The 13871-nt window shown below is 41.1% G+C and overlaps 1 protein-coding gene across 5 annotated transcripts in view; it reads right to left on the bottom strand.

Annotated features, from left to right (window-relative positions):
• The window catches only part of RMND1 (required for meiotic nuclear division 1 homolog), a 47420-nt gene that overhangs the window by 26985 nt on the left and 6564 nt on the right, over positions 1-13871 (bottom strand). For 4 of the 5 annotated variants that reach the window (XR_004184390.1, XR_004184389.1, XM_031667349.1 and 1 more), the window contains exons 3-4: positions 5371-5479; positions 2132-2207 (exon numbers count right to left, since the gene is read on the bottom strand). Coding sequence is in view for 3 of the 5 variants with exons in the window: in XM_031667349.1 (XP_031523209.1) it covers positions 2132-2207; positions 5371-5479 (185 nt within the window). In the remaining 2 variants the exon portion in view is untranslated. Of the gene's footprint in view, positions 1-2131; positions 2208-5370; positions 5601-13871 lie in introns of all 5 variants that reach the window. The other variant, XM_031667351.1, reaches the window with a different exon arrangement.

The following is a 13871-nucleotide window of genomic DNA, read 5'->3' as shown; positions in this document are numbered from 1 at the left end:
AGGTTGAAGAGGCAAGCAGCGGCCAATACAGAAGGGAACTTTATGTAGTGATCGAGAACTTGTTCATAGTCCATGGAAATTTAGGCAGGAGAGTATAATGGTCAGAAATGGCCACTGAAGAATGACCCTGCTTACAACAGACAGACAGACTGGTGGTGGGTGAGCAGGCAGGCAGGGAGACAATAAGTCAGCTGTTACAATAGGCAGGGATAAGGCCCTTTCTGAATACGGATTTGAGAGGTATTTCAAGCCACAGCCAAAGTATCAGTTCAGAGAATTCTTCCCAGGCAGAAGAGAGGTCTGGTGAATTGCGTATTCCTCCATCTAGAGGAATGCACTGCACTGTGCAATATGGTATTCAGAGGCCACATGTGGCTACTGAGCGCTTGAAACATGCCTGGTGCAAACTGAGATGTGCTGTAAGTGTAAGTGTAAAGTACACTGCAAAATTGAAAGATTTAGTATAAAGAGTGAAAAAATATCATTATTAATTACATGTTGAAATAATAATATTTTAGATACGCTGGGTTGAATAAAATACGTTGTTAAAATTAATTTCAAGAAGCATATTATTTGTGTTGTTCAAAATTAATTTTTTTGTTGTTGTTGTTGTTGAGACAGAGTCTCGCTCTGTCGCCCAGGCTGGAGTGCAGTGGCCGGATCTCAGCTCACTGCAAGCTCCGCCTCCCGGGTTTCCGCCATTCTCCTGCCTCAGCCTCCCGAGTAGCTGGGATTACAGGTACCCTCCACCATGCCCAGCTAATTGTTTGTATTTTTAGTAAAGACAGGGTTTCACCATGTTGGCCCGGCTGGTCTTGAACTCCTGCCTCTGTGATCCGCCCGCCTCAGCCTCCCAAAGTGCTGGGATTATAGGTGTGAGCCACCGCGCCCGGCCGAGGCTGCATTATATTTCTACTGGACAGTGCTGATCTAGAGTCCCTCAGAAATCTAAATTCCTCACTCGGAACAACAGGGATGCTATTATTCTACTTGAATTAAATGCTGGAATCTTGATTATCTCTAAAGATGGGGTCAACAGGAAGGTAGGCATTGAAAGGAAAAAAGAACTTCCACTTATAATCAACTATAAGGATTATGACCACAAAAACTTTACTCAACTTTGGATTCCTACAGATGTTCCATGTGTTTCTGTTCTGTCACGTATTAGTCTCATGACTATGGGTAATTCACTTAATCCCTATGACCCTCAGTTTCCTCAGGTGCAAAATAGGAGTAACAGACCTTCATCCAGTGTGGTGAGGATAAGTGAGATTATTTCACACGGTTCTATCATTATTATCATTCCCAGGCAGCTACTGTGGAATATTTAGTATTGAGTCAGCCTTTAGATAAAAGGAGTAAGTGTGTAGGTGAGTCTCCTAGTCTAAAACCTCTGGAGAGGTAAGCTAAAACTTTAAAGAGCTACCAAAGGGGAAGGGAGAAAAGAAAGAAAATGCAAGAAGAGACAGCAGGGAGGTAGCGGGAGTTTCCCTGGGGCAGGAGTCTGACAAGGGGCACTAAAGATGAGTAGGAATTTGGCTGCTTTCCAGAAATTTAGTCCATGAAAATCCGTATGTACAAAGAAAGACACCCCGGGGAAGATCATTCACTTGTTTGAAAAATTCTTTACTTTATAAGAGGGTTTACCAGAGAATTCCTAAAAGTGACAAACTCTTCTAGATTAAATAAGAATTAAGTGATAAATTTAAATCACAAATACAATTTGAACACATTTACTGTTAAGAAAGGTATGCCTGCACCTTTAAAGACCACAATTACTGGCCGGGCGCGGTGGCTCAAGCCTGTAATCCCAGCACTTTGGGAGGCCGAGGCGGGTGGATCACGAGGTCAGGAGATCGAGACTATCCTGGCTAACATGGTGAAACCCCCGTCTCTACTAAAAATACAAAAAACTAGCCGGGCGTGGTGGCGGGCGTCTGTAGTCCCAGCTACTTGGGAGGCTGAGGCGGGAGAATGGCGTGAACCCGGGAGGCGGAGCTTGCAGTAAGCCGAGATCACGCCACTGCACTCCAGCCTGGGAGACACAGCGAGACTCCGTCTCAAAAAAAAAAGACCACAATTACTTGACCCAAACCCATCATCACCTAATGGGGCTTCTTTCCTGTCTTACCTGAAGAAGAATATCGTTCCAGGATCACCTTCTTTTGCAGAATTTTCCACACCCATCACCAAAATATTTGCTGCATCTGTGATTTAAAATAAATGAACAAAAAAGCTATGTCAAGGTAACACAAGGTATAAGAATCACCTATAAATACTCTAATAAAGTACTTAAGATCATTTCTTTATGTAACACGGAGTGCTCTGTAACACAATCACCATCTTTCTACTAAGGCCTCTGAAAGGATTTAATATATAAAAATGCAACTATGACCACCAAAAAAATGATCAGCAATTACTTTTATAAAACATTCAACAACCTGTGATATTATTATTATTAGAGCTTATTCATGCCCATTTTGATTCAATAATCACTAGTCCAGATAATTATTAAAGTCTTAGGTTCGATATAACTAAGTGTCAAGAATCCGACTTCTTTCTACGAAATTAATTAAAAATAAAATTTGAAGTATTAATATATTCTCTTCCTTTAAATACTATTTCATTAATAATGCAATTTTAATATTTGCAAACTACTCCTTCTGCTGAATTTTAAAGTATAAAGAGTAGGGCAATAGAAAATACACAGAAATAAAGATACTGATCATTTCAAAACATATGTGATTTCAAGGTTAACCACTGCAGGGGCTACCACTGCAGCCACCGGCAACTATTAAAAAAATTTTTTTTTCTTTTTTTTGAGACAGGGTCTTGCTCTGTCTCCCAGGCTAAGTGCAGTGCCATGATCTCAGCTCAATGCAACCTCAACCTCCTGGACTCAAGGGACTCCCCCCACCTCAGCCTCCCAAGTAGCTTGGTCTACAGGCATGCACCACTGCACCCGGCTAAGTTTTTGTTCATGTTTTGTAGAGATGAGGTCTCACTATGTTGCCCAGGCTGGTCTTGAACTCCTGAGCTCCAGCCATCTTCCTGCCTTGGCCTCCCAAAGTGCATTACAGGCATGAGCCACGGGGCCTGGCCTAAGTGTTGTTAAACATATACTAATATACCAATATTCATCATAAGAAGTTGCTTTACATATTAGTATATTGATATTTATCATAAGCATATATTCCATAATATAAATGACAACCAATGTTAATCAATTAATAAATATACTCTTAATTTGCAAAAGGTTGTATGTCTTAATGAAATTAACATAAAATTAGGATCCTCAAAGCTTCAGAAATATCTGGTAAAGGTTGGGTGATGGGCAATTCAGACAGAGACCAAAATTATTATTATTATTTTTTTGTAAATTGTTAATTACTACATCCTACATAGGACAGGGTTTGCCTATGCAGCCAAAAGCAAAATAAAATTGACTGAAACAACCCAGGGCAGTGAAGCCCCCAATTTTGTGAAGCACAGACCACAAAGCTGGCAGCCTTCAGCGTCAGCCAACAGTACCTCCAGGCAAATTTTCATCCCAACGGGCTCTAGACATAGCTCTGTCTTTCTAAGTCAACTATGCTTGTTTTTGTCACCTAATCACAAACGGTCTGTTTGGATTATCACAATGATATTTCAACTATCTTCTATGGGATTGACTCTTAAGAATTTCCTCTGTTACAGGAAGACTTTCAACCTATTTTTGCTACTCGGAGGTAAATTAATAAATGTTCTGGGTATTGGGCTATCCTGAGTTTCACGGTAAAAGTTTATTCATCAAAATGTTCTAAGTAACTTATTTATTTTTGAGACAGAGTCTTGCTCTGTCACTCAGGCTGGAGTGCAGTGGCATGATCTTGGCTCACTGCAACCTCCGCCTCCCAGGTTCAAGTGATTCTCCTGCCTCAGCCTCCTGAGTAGTTGGGATTACAGGCACGTACCACCATGCCCAGCTAATTTTTGTATTTTTAGTAGAGGTGGGGTTTCACCATGTTGGCCAGGCTGGTCTCAAACTCCTGACCTCAGGTGATCTGCCTGTCTCAGCCTCCCAGAGTGCAGGATTACAGGTATGAGCCATCACGCCTGGCCTATTTATTTATTTGTTTTTTGAGACAGAGTCTCACTCTGTCGTCCAGGTTGGAGCACAGCGGCATGATCTCAGCTCACTGCAACCTCCACCTTCCAGGTTCAAGCAATTCTTGTGTCTCAGTCTCCGAGCAGCTGGGACTACAGGCTCATGCCACTGTACCTGGCTAATTTTTGTATTTTTAGTAGAGATGGGGGTTTTGCCATGTTGGCTAGGCTGGTCTCGAACTCCTGACCTCAAGTGATCCACCTGCCTCAGCCTCCCAAAGTGCTGGGATTACAGGCCTGAGCCACCATGACTAGCCTAAATTATTTTTAGTTAATGTAAAGCAAGCCATTTCTCAAGAATCCTTCCTGATAGCACCATAAAAATCCTCAATTAAGTTCATTTTAATTTTCTTCTTTTTCATTTTTATCTTTTAACTAGTTGTTTTATTATTATTTGTATTTTTAGTAGAGACAGGCGTTTCTCCATGTTGGTCAGGTTGGTCTCGAACTCCCGACCTCAGGTGATCTAAAGTGCCGGGATTACAGGCGTGAGCCACTGCACCCGGCTAACTAATTGTTTTAAAGTATTAGATTGAGCTGGTAAATTTTTTTTAAAGGCTCTCCCCATGTCTATCAACTTCATGGTTCTTCTATAAGACTAAAATAACGGGCTGGGTGCCGTGGCTCAAACCTGTAATCCCAGCACTTTGGGAGGCCAAGGTAGGAGGATCAGATGAGGTTCGGAGTTCGAGGCCAGCCTGACCAACATGGAGAAACCCCGTCTCTACTAAAAATAAAAAAATTAGCCAGGTGTGGTGGTGCAAGCCTACATGTAATCCCAGCTACTCTGGAGCTGAGGCAGGAGAATCGCTTGAACCCGGGAGGCAGAAGTTGTAGTGAGCCAAGATCCCGCCATTGCACTCCAGCCTGGGCAACGACAGCGAAACTCCGTCTCAAAAAACAAAAAAAAATACATACACACACACACAAACTAAAATAACTTCTTAATGTGCTAGAAATGAAGTAGTATGACCTCTGACCACCTCAAGTAATAATGATCCTATAAATAATGCTTAATAAATCATACTGATTTTAATGAGAAGTTCTCTGTACATTTTCATTTCTTAACTTTGTCATCTGTATAAAGAAATTCAACACCCACTTTTATGATACAATCCTTTCAAAAGAAAATGAATTGCAAACAAATACATACTTAAGATAGTATCATAGGAAAATTATCCAATACATTTTAATATACTTGGCCCCAGGTTCAAGAAGAAGTACCTCTAGGCAAGTTTGTTACTTCAACATATCCGTGGGAGGCCAGATCTTGAGACAGATGTCCCAGATGATACTCATCTGCCGTTGCAAATGCTGTGCAGTGCATTAGGTCCTGTTCCAGGGAGATGAGCACAACATGGGTTACCAAGAGGCTGAAGCATCTGTGATGGCTGCTGAGCACCCTATGGGACTCCATTCTGCAAAGCTAGAACTCCAGAGTTTTCTTCAAACATCTCCAAGGGCGATACAAGGGATGGGATGAAGATGAAGAGAACCAAGTTACTGGGAGACAAATTTCAGTTCAATCTTCCAAAGCACTTGCTCCCTCCCACCAGGTAAAAAGTTGGAATGGGTTATTCTGAAAGGCAAGCCACTCTCAATTGGTAGTGTCTCAAGCACAGATTGAATACAAAAGAGAGACATGGGTGACTGGATGGAATGATAGTTAAGTCTCTCCAACCCGGAGTTTCCATGAGTCTTTTTCAAAGCAACGTTGGTATTTGAGGTCATTTCCTAATTTGTAACTACTCTTGTACAGCAGATTCCTTTAAATCACCAAAGGAATTACAGTATTTTTACACTAGTTAACATTAAACAAAAAGGTCTGTACATCTGAGCATGTGTCTTGGTTTGCTTAGTACTTTGGTTCACGCCTCATCTTGCCTGTGTACACATGACGAAAGATGGTAAGAACTATGGCTCAATGCTGTTTTTTTTCAAATTGTAGGTCACAACGCATTAGTGAGTTCTGATATCAGTTTGGTTGGCCCAAAACAGCTTTTTAATAAAACTAAATAGAAAAATATTACAGCACATTATTCACAGGAAATGTTATTTTATGAAGTTTTCTGTCACTTATATGTATGTATCTACTCTAGGTCGCTATGTATGCAAAATGTTAAATATATTTCTATGAGATGTGGTCAATAAAGTTTGAAAGCTATTGGCGTAAGAGTTAACATTTTAGGCACAGAAGTTGGTTACAATTTTAAAAGAATATCAGAATAGCAATAATGCTTACTTTATGGGGTTGTTGTAAAGTTTAAGTAAGCTAATAAGCACAAACTGCTCAGCACTGTGGCTAACACAAGTGTTCAATGGTTGTTAGATTCTAGTTGGCCAAAAGAAGTTTATGAGTCACTAAATCAACATTTATTCTTAGGACTTACTCATCTCAGCTCCCCAATTCTTTTCCGTTCTGTATATTCCTAGTATGAAATTCTAGAAAAGTATATATTAATTCATTCCTTCCTCCCACCTACATCCCGCAACTCCTGGCTCTTTCTCATGAAATGACCTGACCCCATTTGCTCTTCCTCAATCCGTTCCACAGCTCTGATGTGTGGTTTAAAGGTAAAAGAATAACAGAGAACCTGAGGATCCATGTAAACTGAAAAATCCAAAATCAATAAAGTATCTACTCATAAGCAAAATGAGACGAATTCAATTAGAAAAAAATATAAGTCAGACAAGCTGAAATTACTGGGGAATGTGGGGATAAATGGATGTAGTACCCTGATTATGAGCAGAAAACTGCTAATTCCTTCCAAATTAGCTAATTCCCATAGTCACATATCAAAGTAGGAACACGGGGATACACAAATAAAAATGTATCAGGAGTTACCAGAGTATAGGGAACAGGCATATGCTTAAGGTTTAGACCTGTGAGCACTAGTTCTTTTTAAGGCTCCATGGAGTTAAAAAGAGCTGACGTGCTATGTCTGTAGAGCTGAAGCTAGCTGAAAGAAAGGAATCCTAGCAAAGGACATCAGGCGAGACATGGGGCAGGCTCCACACTCTGCAAGACCTGACAAATTCACTCAAGCTTGCTAGGTGAAATCACAGTATGTTAGGTTGGATGTCAGAATTACTTCTGTGATGGCTAGAGCTCATGTGCTTAGTTTGGGCTGAAGTGGGAAGAGCAAGAGGCAGAAAAAAGAGATAAGAAGGTCATAAGGTAGTCCACTGAAGGATCTTCCTATAGCTGTACTGAAAATGGTAGAGGCTGTCTCTTTCGCTAGAATCAGAGTTGTAAACTGGCAGCTTGGAGAACCATCTAACTCAAGAGCCGACCTACATTACGTTTCTAAAATTTGAATTGACTTGTCAACAATAAACTGAGAGATTTCACACAAAATCCAGATTTCCATCATCTTCTGACCTAGCGGAAGATCTGGCAGTAATGGACTAGGATACAGCAGGGGGTCCCAGGGTCTCCAGCCCACACTGTCCCTGCCCTCTCCCTGTTGTCTCACATCTCCTTCTCCATCATGTGTTATTGGCCAAGCCCATCTGTGCTAAGAATGTGTACTACTTTTTTTTTTTCCCCCTCAAAAAATATTCTTGGCCAGGCACAATGACTCACGTCTGTAATCCCAGAACTTTGGGAGGCTGAGGCGGGTGGCTCACTTGAGGTCAGGAGTTTGAGACCAGCCTGGTCAACATGGTGAAACCCTGGCTCTACTAAAAATACAAAAATCCAGCCGGATGTGGTGGCTGGGACCTGTAATCCCAGCTACTCAGGAGGCTGAGGCAGGAGAATCCCTTGAATCCAGGAGGCAGAGGTTGCAGTGAGCCAAAATTGCGCCACTGCACTCCAGCCTGGGTGACACAGCAAGATTCCGTCTCAAACAAAAACAAAAACAAAACTTTATGTTCCTTTATTGGAGCAAGATGCCAGATTGATACAGAGTGATGTATTTACTAAACAGAGACCTGTGCAGAAATTACATACTCTCTATGTAGACAGGTTGTTATACTTTGCCTATTGATGGAATAGGTCCATTTATCAAGTTTTATACATCAAAAAGCTTTGACTTTCACCAGGCTCTCCATTAATTCACCTCTGAAAAAGTGGCATTCCATTTCAGCTACTATATTTTACAGCATAAAAAGCTTATGCATTAGAGTGTTTCTCTGCAAAATGGCATGTTGCAGACAGAGCCGAGTCCATTATCCCACCTGGATTTACATAGTCACATTTGAGAGCTTTACACCAGAGAGCCAGGACAAAGTTACTCCTAACCAACACAGACTTCTTACTCTCAGAGTCCAGAGAGCCCGGACAAAGTTACTCCTAACCAACACAGACTTCTTACTCTCAGAGTCTATTTTCTTGGCCATATTTTATAGTGCCAATGAAGATGTGCCAGCAAGCCTCCCATATACAGCTTGGCATTAGAGTACAAGGTCTGTTTGATGGTGGTGGTAGGCACTACTATTTTACTCTATTTTTTTTTTTTTTTTATTATTTTTTGAGACGGAGTCTTCCTTTGTCGCCCAGGCGGGAGTGCCAGTGGTGCAATCTTAGCTCACTGCAACCTCCACCTCCTGGATTCAAGCGATTATCCTGCCTCAGCCTCCCAAGAAGCTGGGACTGCAGGCATGCACCACCACACCTTGTATTTTTAGTAGAGATGGGGTTATGCCATGTTGGCCAGGCTGGTCTCAAACTCCTGACCTCTGGTGATCTGCCCAACCCGGCCTCCCAAAGTGCTGGGATTACAGGCGTGAGCCACCATGCCCAGCCAGGCACTATTATTTTAAATCAAGGTAAAAGGCTAGTTTTAAAAACTGCCACTTGGAGATAAAAATAAAGGGCACAATATATTCAGAACTGAGTTTTGGGCAATCTGGTATCCCAAATTATGTGAATATTCAGACACTAACAGCAAATTGAGAACGTGTACTATTTTCAACTCTCAAGGACGGGACAAGGCAAGTCAATCACTATTTTTATGAGAAAATATATTCTAAGCTCCAAATAGATCATGAATAAATCTTTAAACACAATCTGTTTTCACTTAGCCATCCTAAGCATCTTTGTCGTAGGTTTTCCAGACTGTCAACCATCCCCTTTCCTTCTCTCAGGATCTCCCATTTAGTTTGGCTTAAAGTTCTATCCATCCAATGTCACTCAGCTTATATGGTTTGCCACGCTACTTTCTGTATTCTCCTTAAACTTCTTAGCTCTTGAGTCTTAGTTGTGTGCTTCTTCTATTAATAGATGAACCTGATGTTTTAGACATTTTGTTTTGGTTTTATTTTCTTTGCTTTTTTTATTTTAGCCTATTTGGTAAAAGGAAAGAACCATAGAATGTCTTGTCTGCTTTTTTTCTTCTTTATTAAAGATGCTATTGTTTTCTGAGCAGCTTTCATTTTTATACATCTTTCTCTGGATTTTTATAGTGAATCCTTATTAAGCATTAGCTACATATACTTGTAAAGCATATTTTGGATTTCAGGATGGGGAGCTACAACTTGCTCTTAAATAAATGTGTCAAACCAACCTATAATACTTACAAGATTTAGGGCTTCTCTATTTCAAAATGTTTTTAAAAACCCAAAAAACAAAACCCCAAAACCACAGTATTTTAGTATGTTTTGATTTTCTGGTCACAGAAGACACGTTCCAGCAGATGGGGCTAGAAATCTATATATGATTCTTGTTTCAGAAGCATCACATGCTCTGATCAGAACATTTTTTTAAAAATTGTACTTTCACTTACACTGTATTACTGAAGAAAATTGGTGTATTACAGCAATGCTGCTTCTATAGTGATTTGGTCTTTGTCCTTGGTTCCCAGTACAGACTCCTAAAACCCCTGTAATTTTCTAAGTGACAGAGGCATTTTTGGTTGTAGTATTTGCTCTTTGCCTTTAGTTACTAACACAGAGCTTCTAAATCCCTTGGAATTTCATGAGTGATGGGAACGTCTTTTGTTTTAATGAGGTGACTCCCAGTGTTCTGGACAGCTTCAGGATGGGGCGTGGTTACCAGAAAGACCAAACTTTGATTAGAAGCTTAGAACTTTCAACCCCACCCTTAACCTCTAGTGAATGGAGAGGGGCTGGAGATTGAGTTAATCATCAATCACGGTTTACACAATGAAACCTCCATAAAAACACCTGAACAACGGGGTCTGGAGAGCTCCTGCGTTGATCAATGCATCCATGTGCCGGGAAGGTGGCACAGCCCCATTCCACAAGGAACAGAAGCTCCTGAGTTCCAGGCCCTTCTAAACTTCACCCTGTGCACCTCTACATCTGGCTGTTATTTTGTATACTCTATAAAAAACCAGTAAACGTAAATAAAGTGATTCCCTGAGTTCTGTGGGACATTCTGGCAAATCATCAAACCTGAAAAGAGGGTGGTGGTCATAGAGCTGGTTAGTCAGAAGCACAGGTGTCAACAGGGAGGGCAGTCTTGTGGGGCCGAGCTTAATTAACTGGGGTCTGCACTAACTCTGGCTAGTGCTGGAATTGAACTGAATTGCAGGACACCTTGTTAGTGTCTGGAGAATTGGAGAACTGCCTGGGAGGAGGAGGAAAAGGCTCCCATATATTTGATGTCAGAGGTACTGTGAGTACATAGATCATATTAAGGAAAAATGCCTTTTCTCCTGCAATGTACTCATTGGAGATGAAAGCTATAAAAACACAGATACATTTTATGTTACCAGTATTATGCTTTATCTTTTAAGTTTTTTTACTACAATCTATAAGAAATCATTATACATAGTACATATACACATCTATGCTCACACACCAATAATTGCCACAATAGCTTCACAAACCAGTATTTACCTTTATCATGAGCAATGTATTCTGTTATTTTCTATTTCATTTTTCAAAAAACATGGTTAATAATCCACTAGTGATTCCGTAACACACTGTGCTATTAGCCTGAAAACATTCTCCCTGGTATCAGGCTCCACGCCACTCAGACCTGCCATTCCCATCCTCTGGTGTTCTCTTCAAAGACTGGGCATTAATAAGAAGCACTGCTATGATTGTTTTCTCGTTTGTTTAGTGGGTCTTTAGTTACTAACACAGAGCTTCTAAATCCCTTGGAATTTCACGAGTGATGGGAACATCTTTTGTTTCAGTGAGGTGACTGTTTAGTGGGTTTCCCTCGGTCGCCCAGGCTGGATGGAGTGAGGTGCAGTCATAACTCACTGTAGCCTGGAACCCCTAGGCTCAAGCGAACCTCCCACCTCAGCCTCTTGAGTAGCTAGGACTACAGGTGTGCACCACCAAGCCCGGCTAATTTTTTTTTTTTTAAGTCTTTTAGAAATGGGAGTCTTGCTATGTTGCCAGGCTGGTCTTGAACTCCTGGCCTCAAGTGGTCTTCCTGCATCAGCCTCCCAAAACACTGGAATTATAGGCATAAGCCACAGGACCCACTATTGCTTTTAGGAATTATAAGCCAAAGGGATGTGGTTTGAATATCTCAGATGATGATCGCTGAAAATGAGACCAGGTAAAGATTTAATTTGAACAGAGAGGGTGACTGAAACCATTCAGCCAATTCCAGATGCATGTTGTTCTGCAGAGCTGAAAAGATGAGCTCAGTGCAACTATGGGAACAAAACAAAGTCCACATGCTTTTCACACAAGAGGCTTTTCCTTGTCTCAGTCAAGAGTGGTATAAAGGGTTTACCACTTTGATGGTATAAAGGACATAAAGGGTTTACTACTTTGATGGTATAAAGTGGTATAAAGGGTTTACCACTATGATGGCCGTATGAAAATGGAGTGGCCCTCAATTTGTGGCAGATGAAAGTCAGGCTTCGGTCCTGGGGACATATTACCTAGTCATGCCAAGACTGCTTTCTCTATGAAAAATAAAATCTTCAAAAAATGGTGTTCCAAAATTATATTATCTCAGATCACTTTAGAAACATATGATTTTCTTCCTTTTTTCTGAGACAGAGCCTCACTCTGTCACCCAGGCTGGAATGCAGTGGCGCGATCTTGGCTCACTGCAACCTCCGCCTCCTAGATTCAAGAGATCCTCCTGCCTCAGCCTCCCGAGCAGCTGGGATTACAAGTGTGCACCACCACCATGCCTGGCTACTTTCTGTATTTTTGTAGAGACAGGGTTTCACCATGTTGTCCAGGCTGGTCTCAAACTCCTGACCTCAAGTGATCCACCTGCCTTGGTCTCCCAAAATGTTGGGATTACAGGTGTGAGCCACCGTCCGGCCAGAAACATCTGATTTTCTATTATATTCCCGTGCTTTCAGAAGGACAGCATACGGCTTGTTTTTGCCAAACTCCAACTGAAGTCATTGTCTATCATGTTACACAATGTCTCCTATAACAGAATCCATGAAATAACTCCTTCATTTCGGTGCTGGAAAAAGTTATTTCTCTGAAGATATTTTTATGTTTTTACTCTGCCTTCTCCCACAATAAAAAACAACAAACAGTAAATCCTAGGAGGATTTCCTCTTTTAATTACTGGGCTTCTTAAAACACAATGTTCAACTAAATTATTCATTTCAGGTACTTCATAACATTTCTCTGTTCATGTCAACTATTTGTTCTAATATGCAAAAGTATTTATTATCTCATTTGAAACTATGTTGAATGTTGAAAATCTACTTCAAATTCTTTCCTGGAAGGAAATAGAAAAAAAAAAAAAAAAACCTAAAGAAAAATAAGATATGGTATTTAGGAAAGTTGCTTGCAAGTCTAAGGATGGCCCAAAGAAATAGCCTAGGGACATCTCTGACTGTATCAGCTTCTTCCTAAGAAACCCGACGCACTGTGCTGCTAGATGTTACAAATGAACAGAACTGAGCTTTCTCTTTTTTGGATCTGCCATGAATTCAGGTTTTTACACTTAATGTCATCTTGGACACTTAAATACTGAATTTCCCAGGTTACCCCAAAGCTCCAGCAAAAGGAAAGGTGGAGCAGTAGCTGCACAACACTTCATCCTTCACATCCTGGGTTCAGAGAAACCACACAAGAATTGAAAGCATTCCAGAATCCAACACAAAAACCATTCATTAATTCCTAGCTTCCGAATCAGAGGATGAGTAAAAGTATGTATGTATACCTTTCCAAGGGGTGTCAGCTACACAGTAATAAAAACACAGCCCAAATTAAACAGGCTCAGGGGCTACTTTTCAGAACCAAGACTTGAAGACAGACATTCTAACCTATTTTCTGATAGATTCAGAATTCTTCATCAAGTTTAAAGTATCTTTGGCCGGGCGCGGTGGCTCAAGCCTGTAATCCCAGCACTTTGGGAGGCCGAGACGGGCGGATCATGAGGTCAGGAGATCGAGACCATCCTGGCTAACACAGTGAAACCCCGTCTCTACTAAAAAATACAAAAAACTAGCCGGGCGAGGTGGCGGCCGCCTGTAGTCCCAGCTACTCAGGAGGCTGAGGCAGGAGAATGGCGTAAATCCAGGAGGCGGAGCTTGCAGTGAGCCGAGATGCGGCCACTGCACTCCAGCCTGGGCTACAGAGCAAGACTCCGCCTCAAAAAAAAAAAAATAAAAAAAAAAAATAAAGTATCTTTAATGTTGATGACTATTGGCATTAAAGATCCTCTTGCCTCTTTTCAATCCTTTCCAATTTAATAAACATGTAAGTACAACATACAGTTCTAGGTATTATGCAAGACACAAAGGTTACTAAGGGCTTGATCTTGACCCTTAACTTGTTATTGAAGAAGAAATGCAAATTGTAGCAGAAAAATTCCC

This window comes from Papio anubis, chromosome 6 (assembly GCF_008728515.1).
Source record: "Papio anubis isolate 15944 chromosome 6, Panubis1.0, whole genome shotgun sequence".
NCBI classification, from domain to species: domain Eukaryota; kingdom Metazoa; phylum Chordata; class Mammalia; order Primates; family Cercopithecidae; genus Papio; species Papio anubis.
The sequence above is the reverse complement of the archived record's forward strand: the minus strand, read 5'-3'. Positions and strand labels throughout refer to the sequence as shown.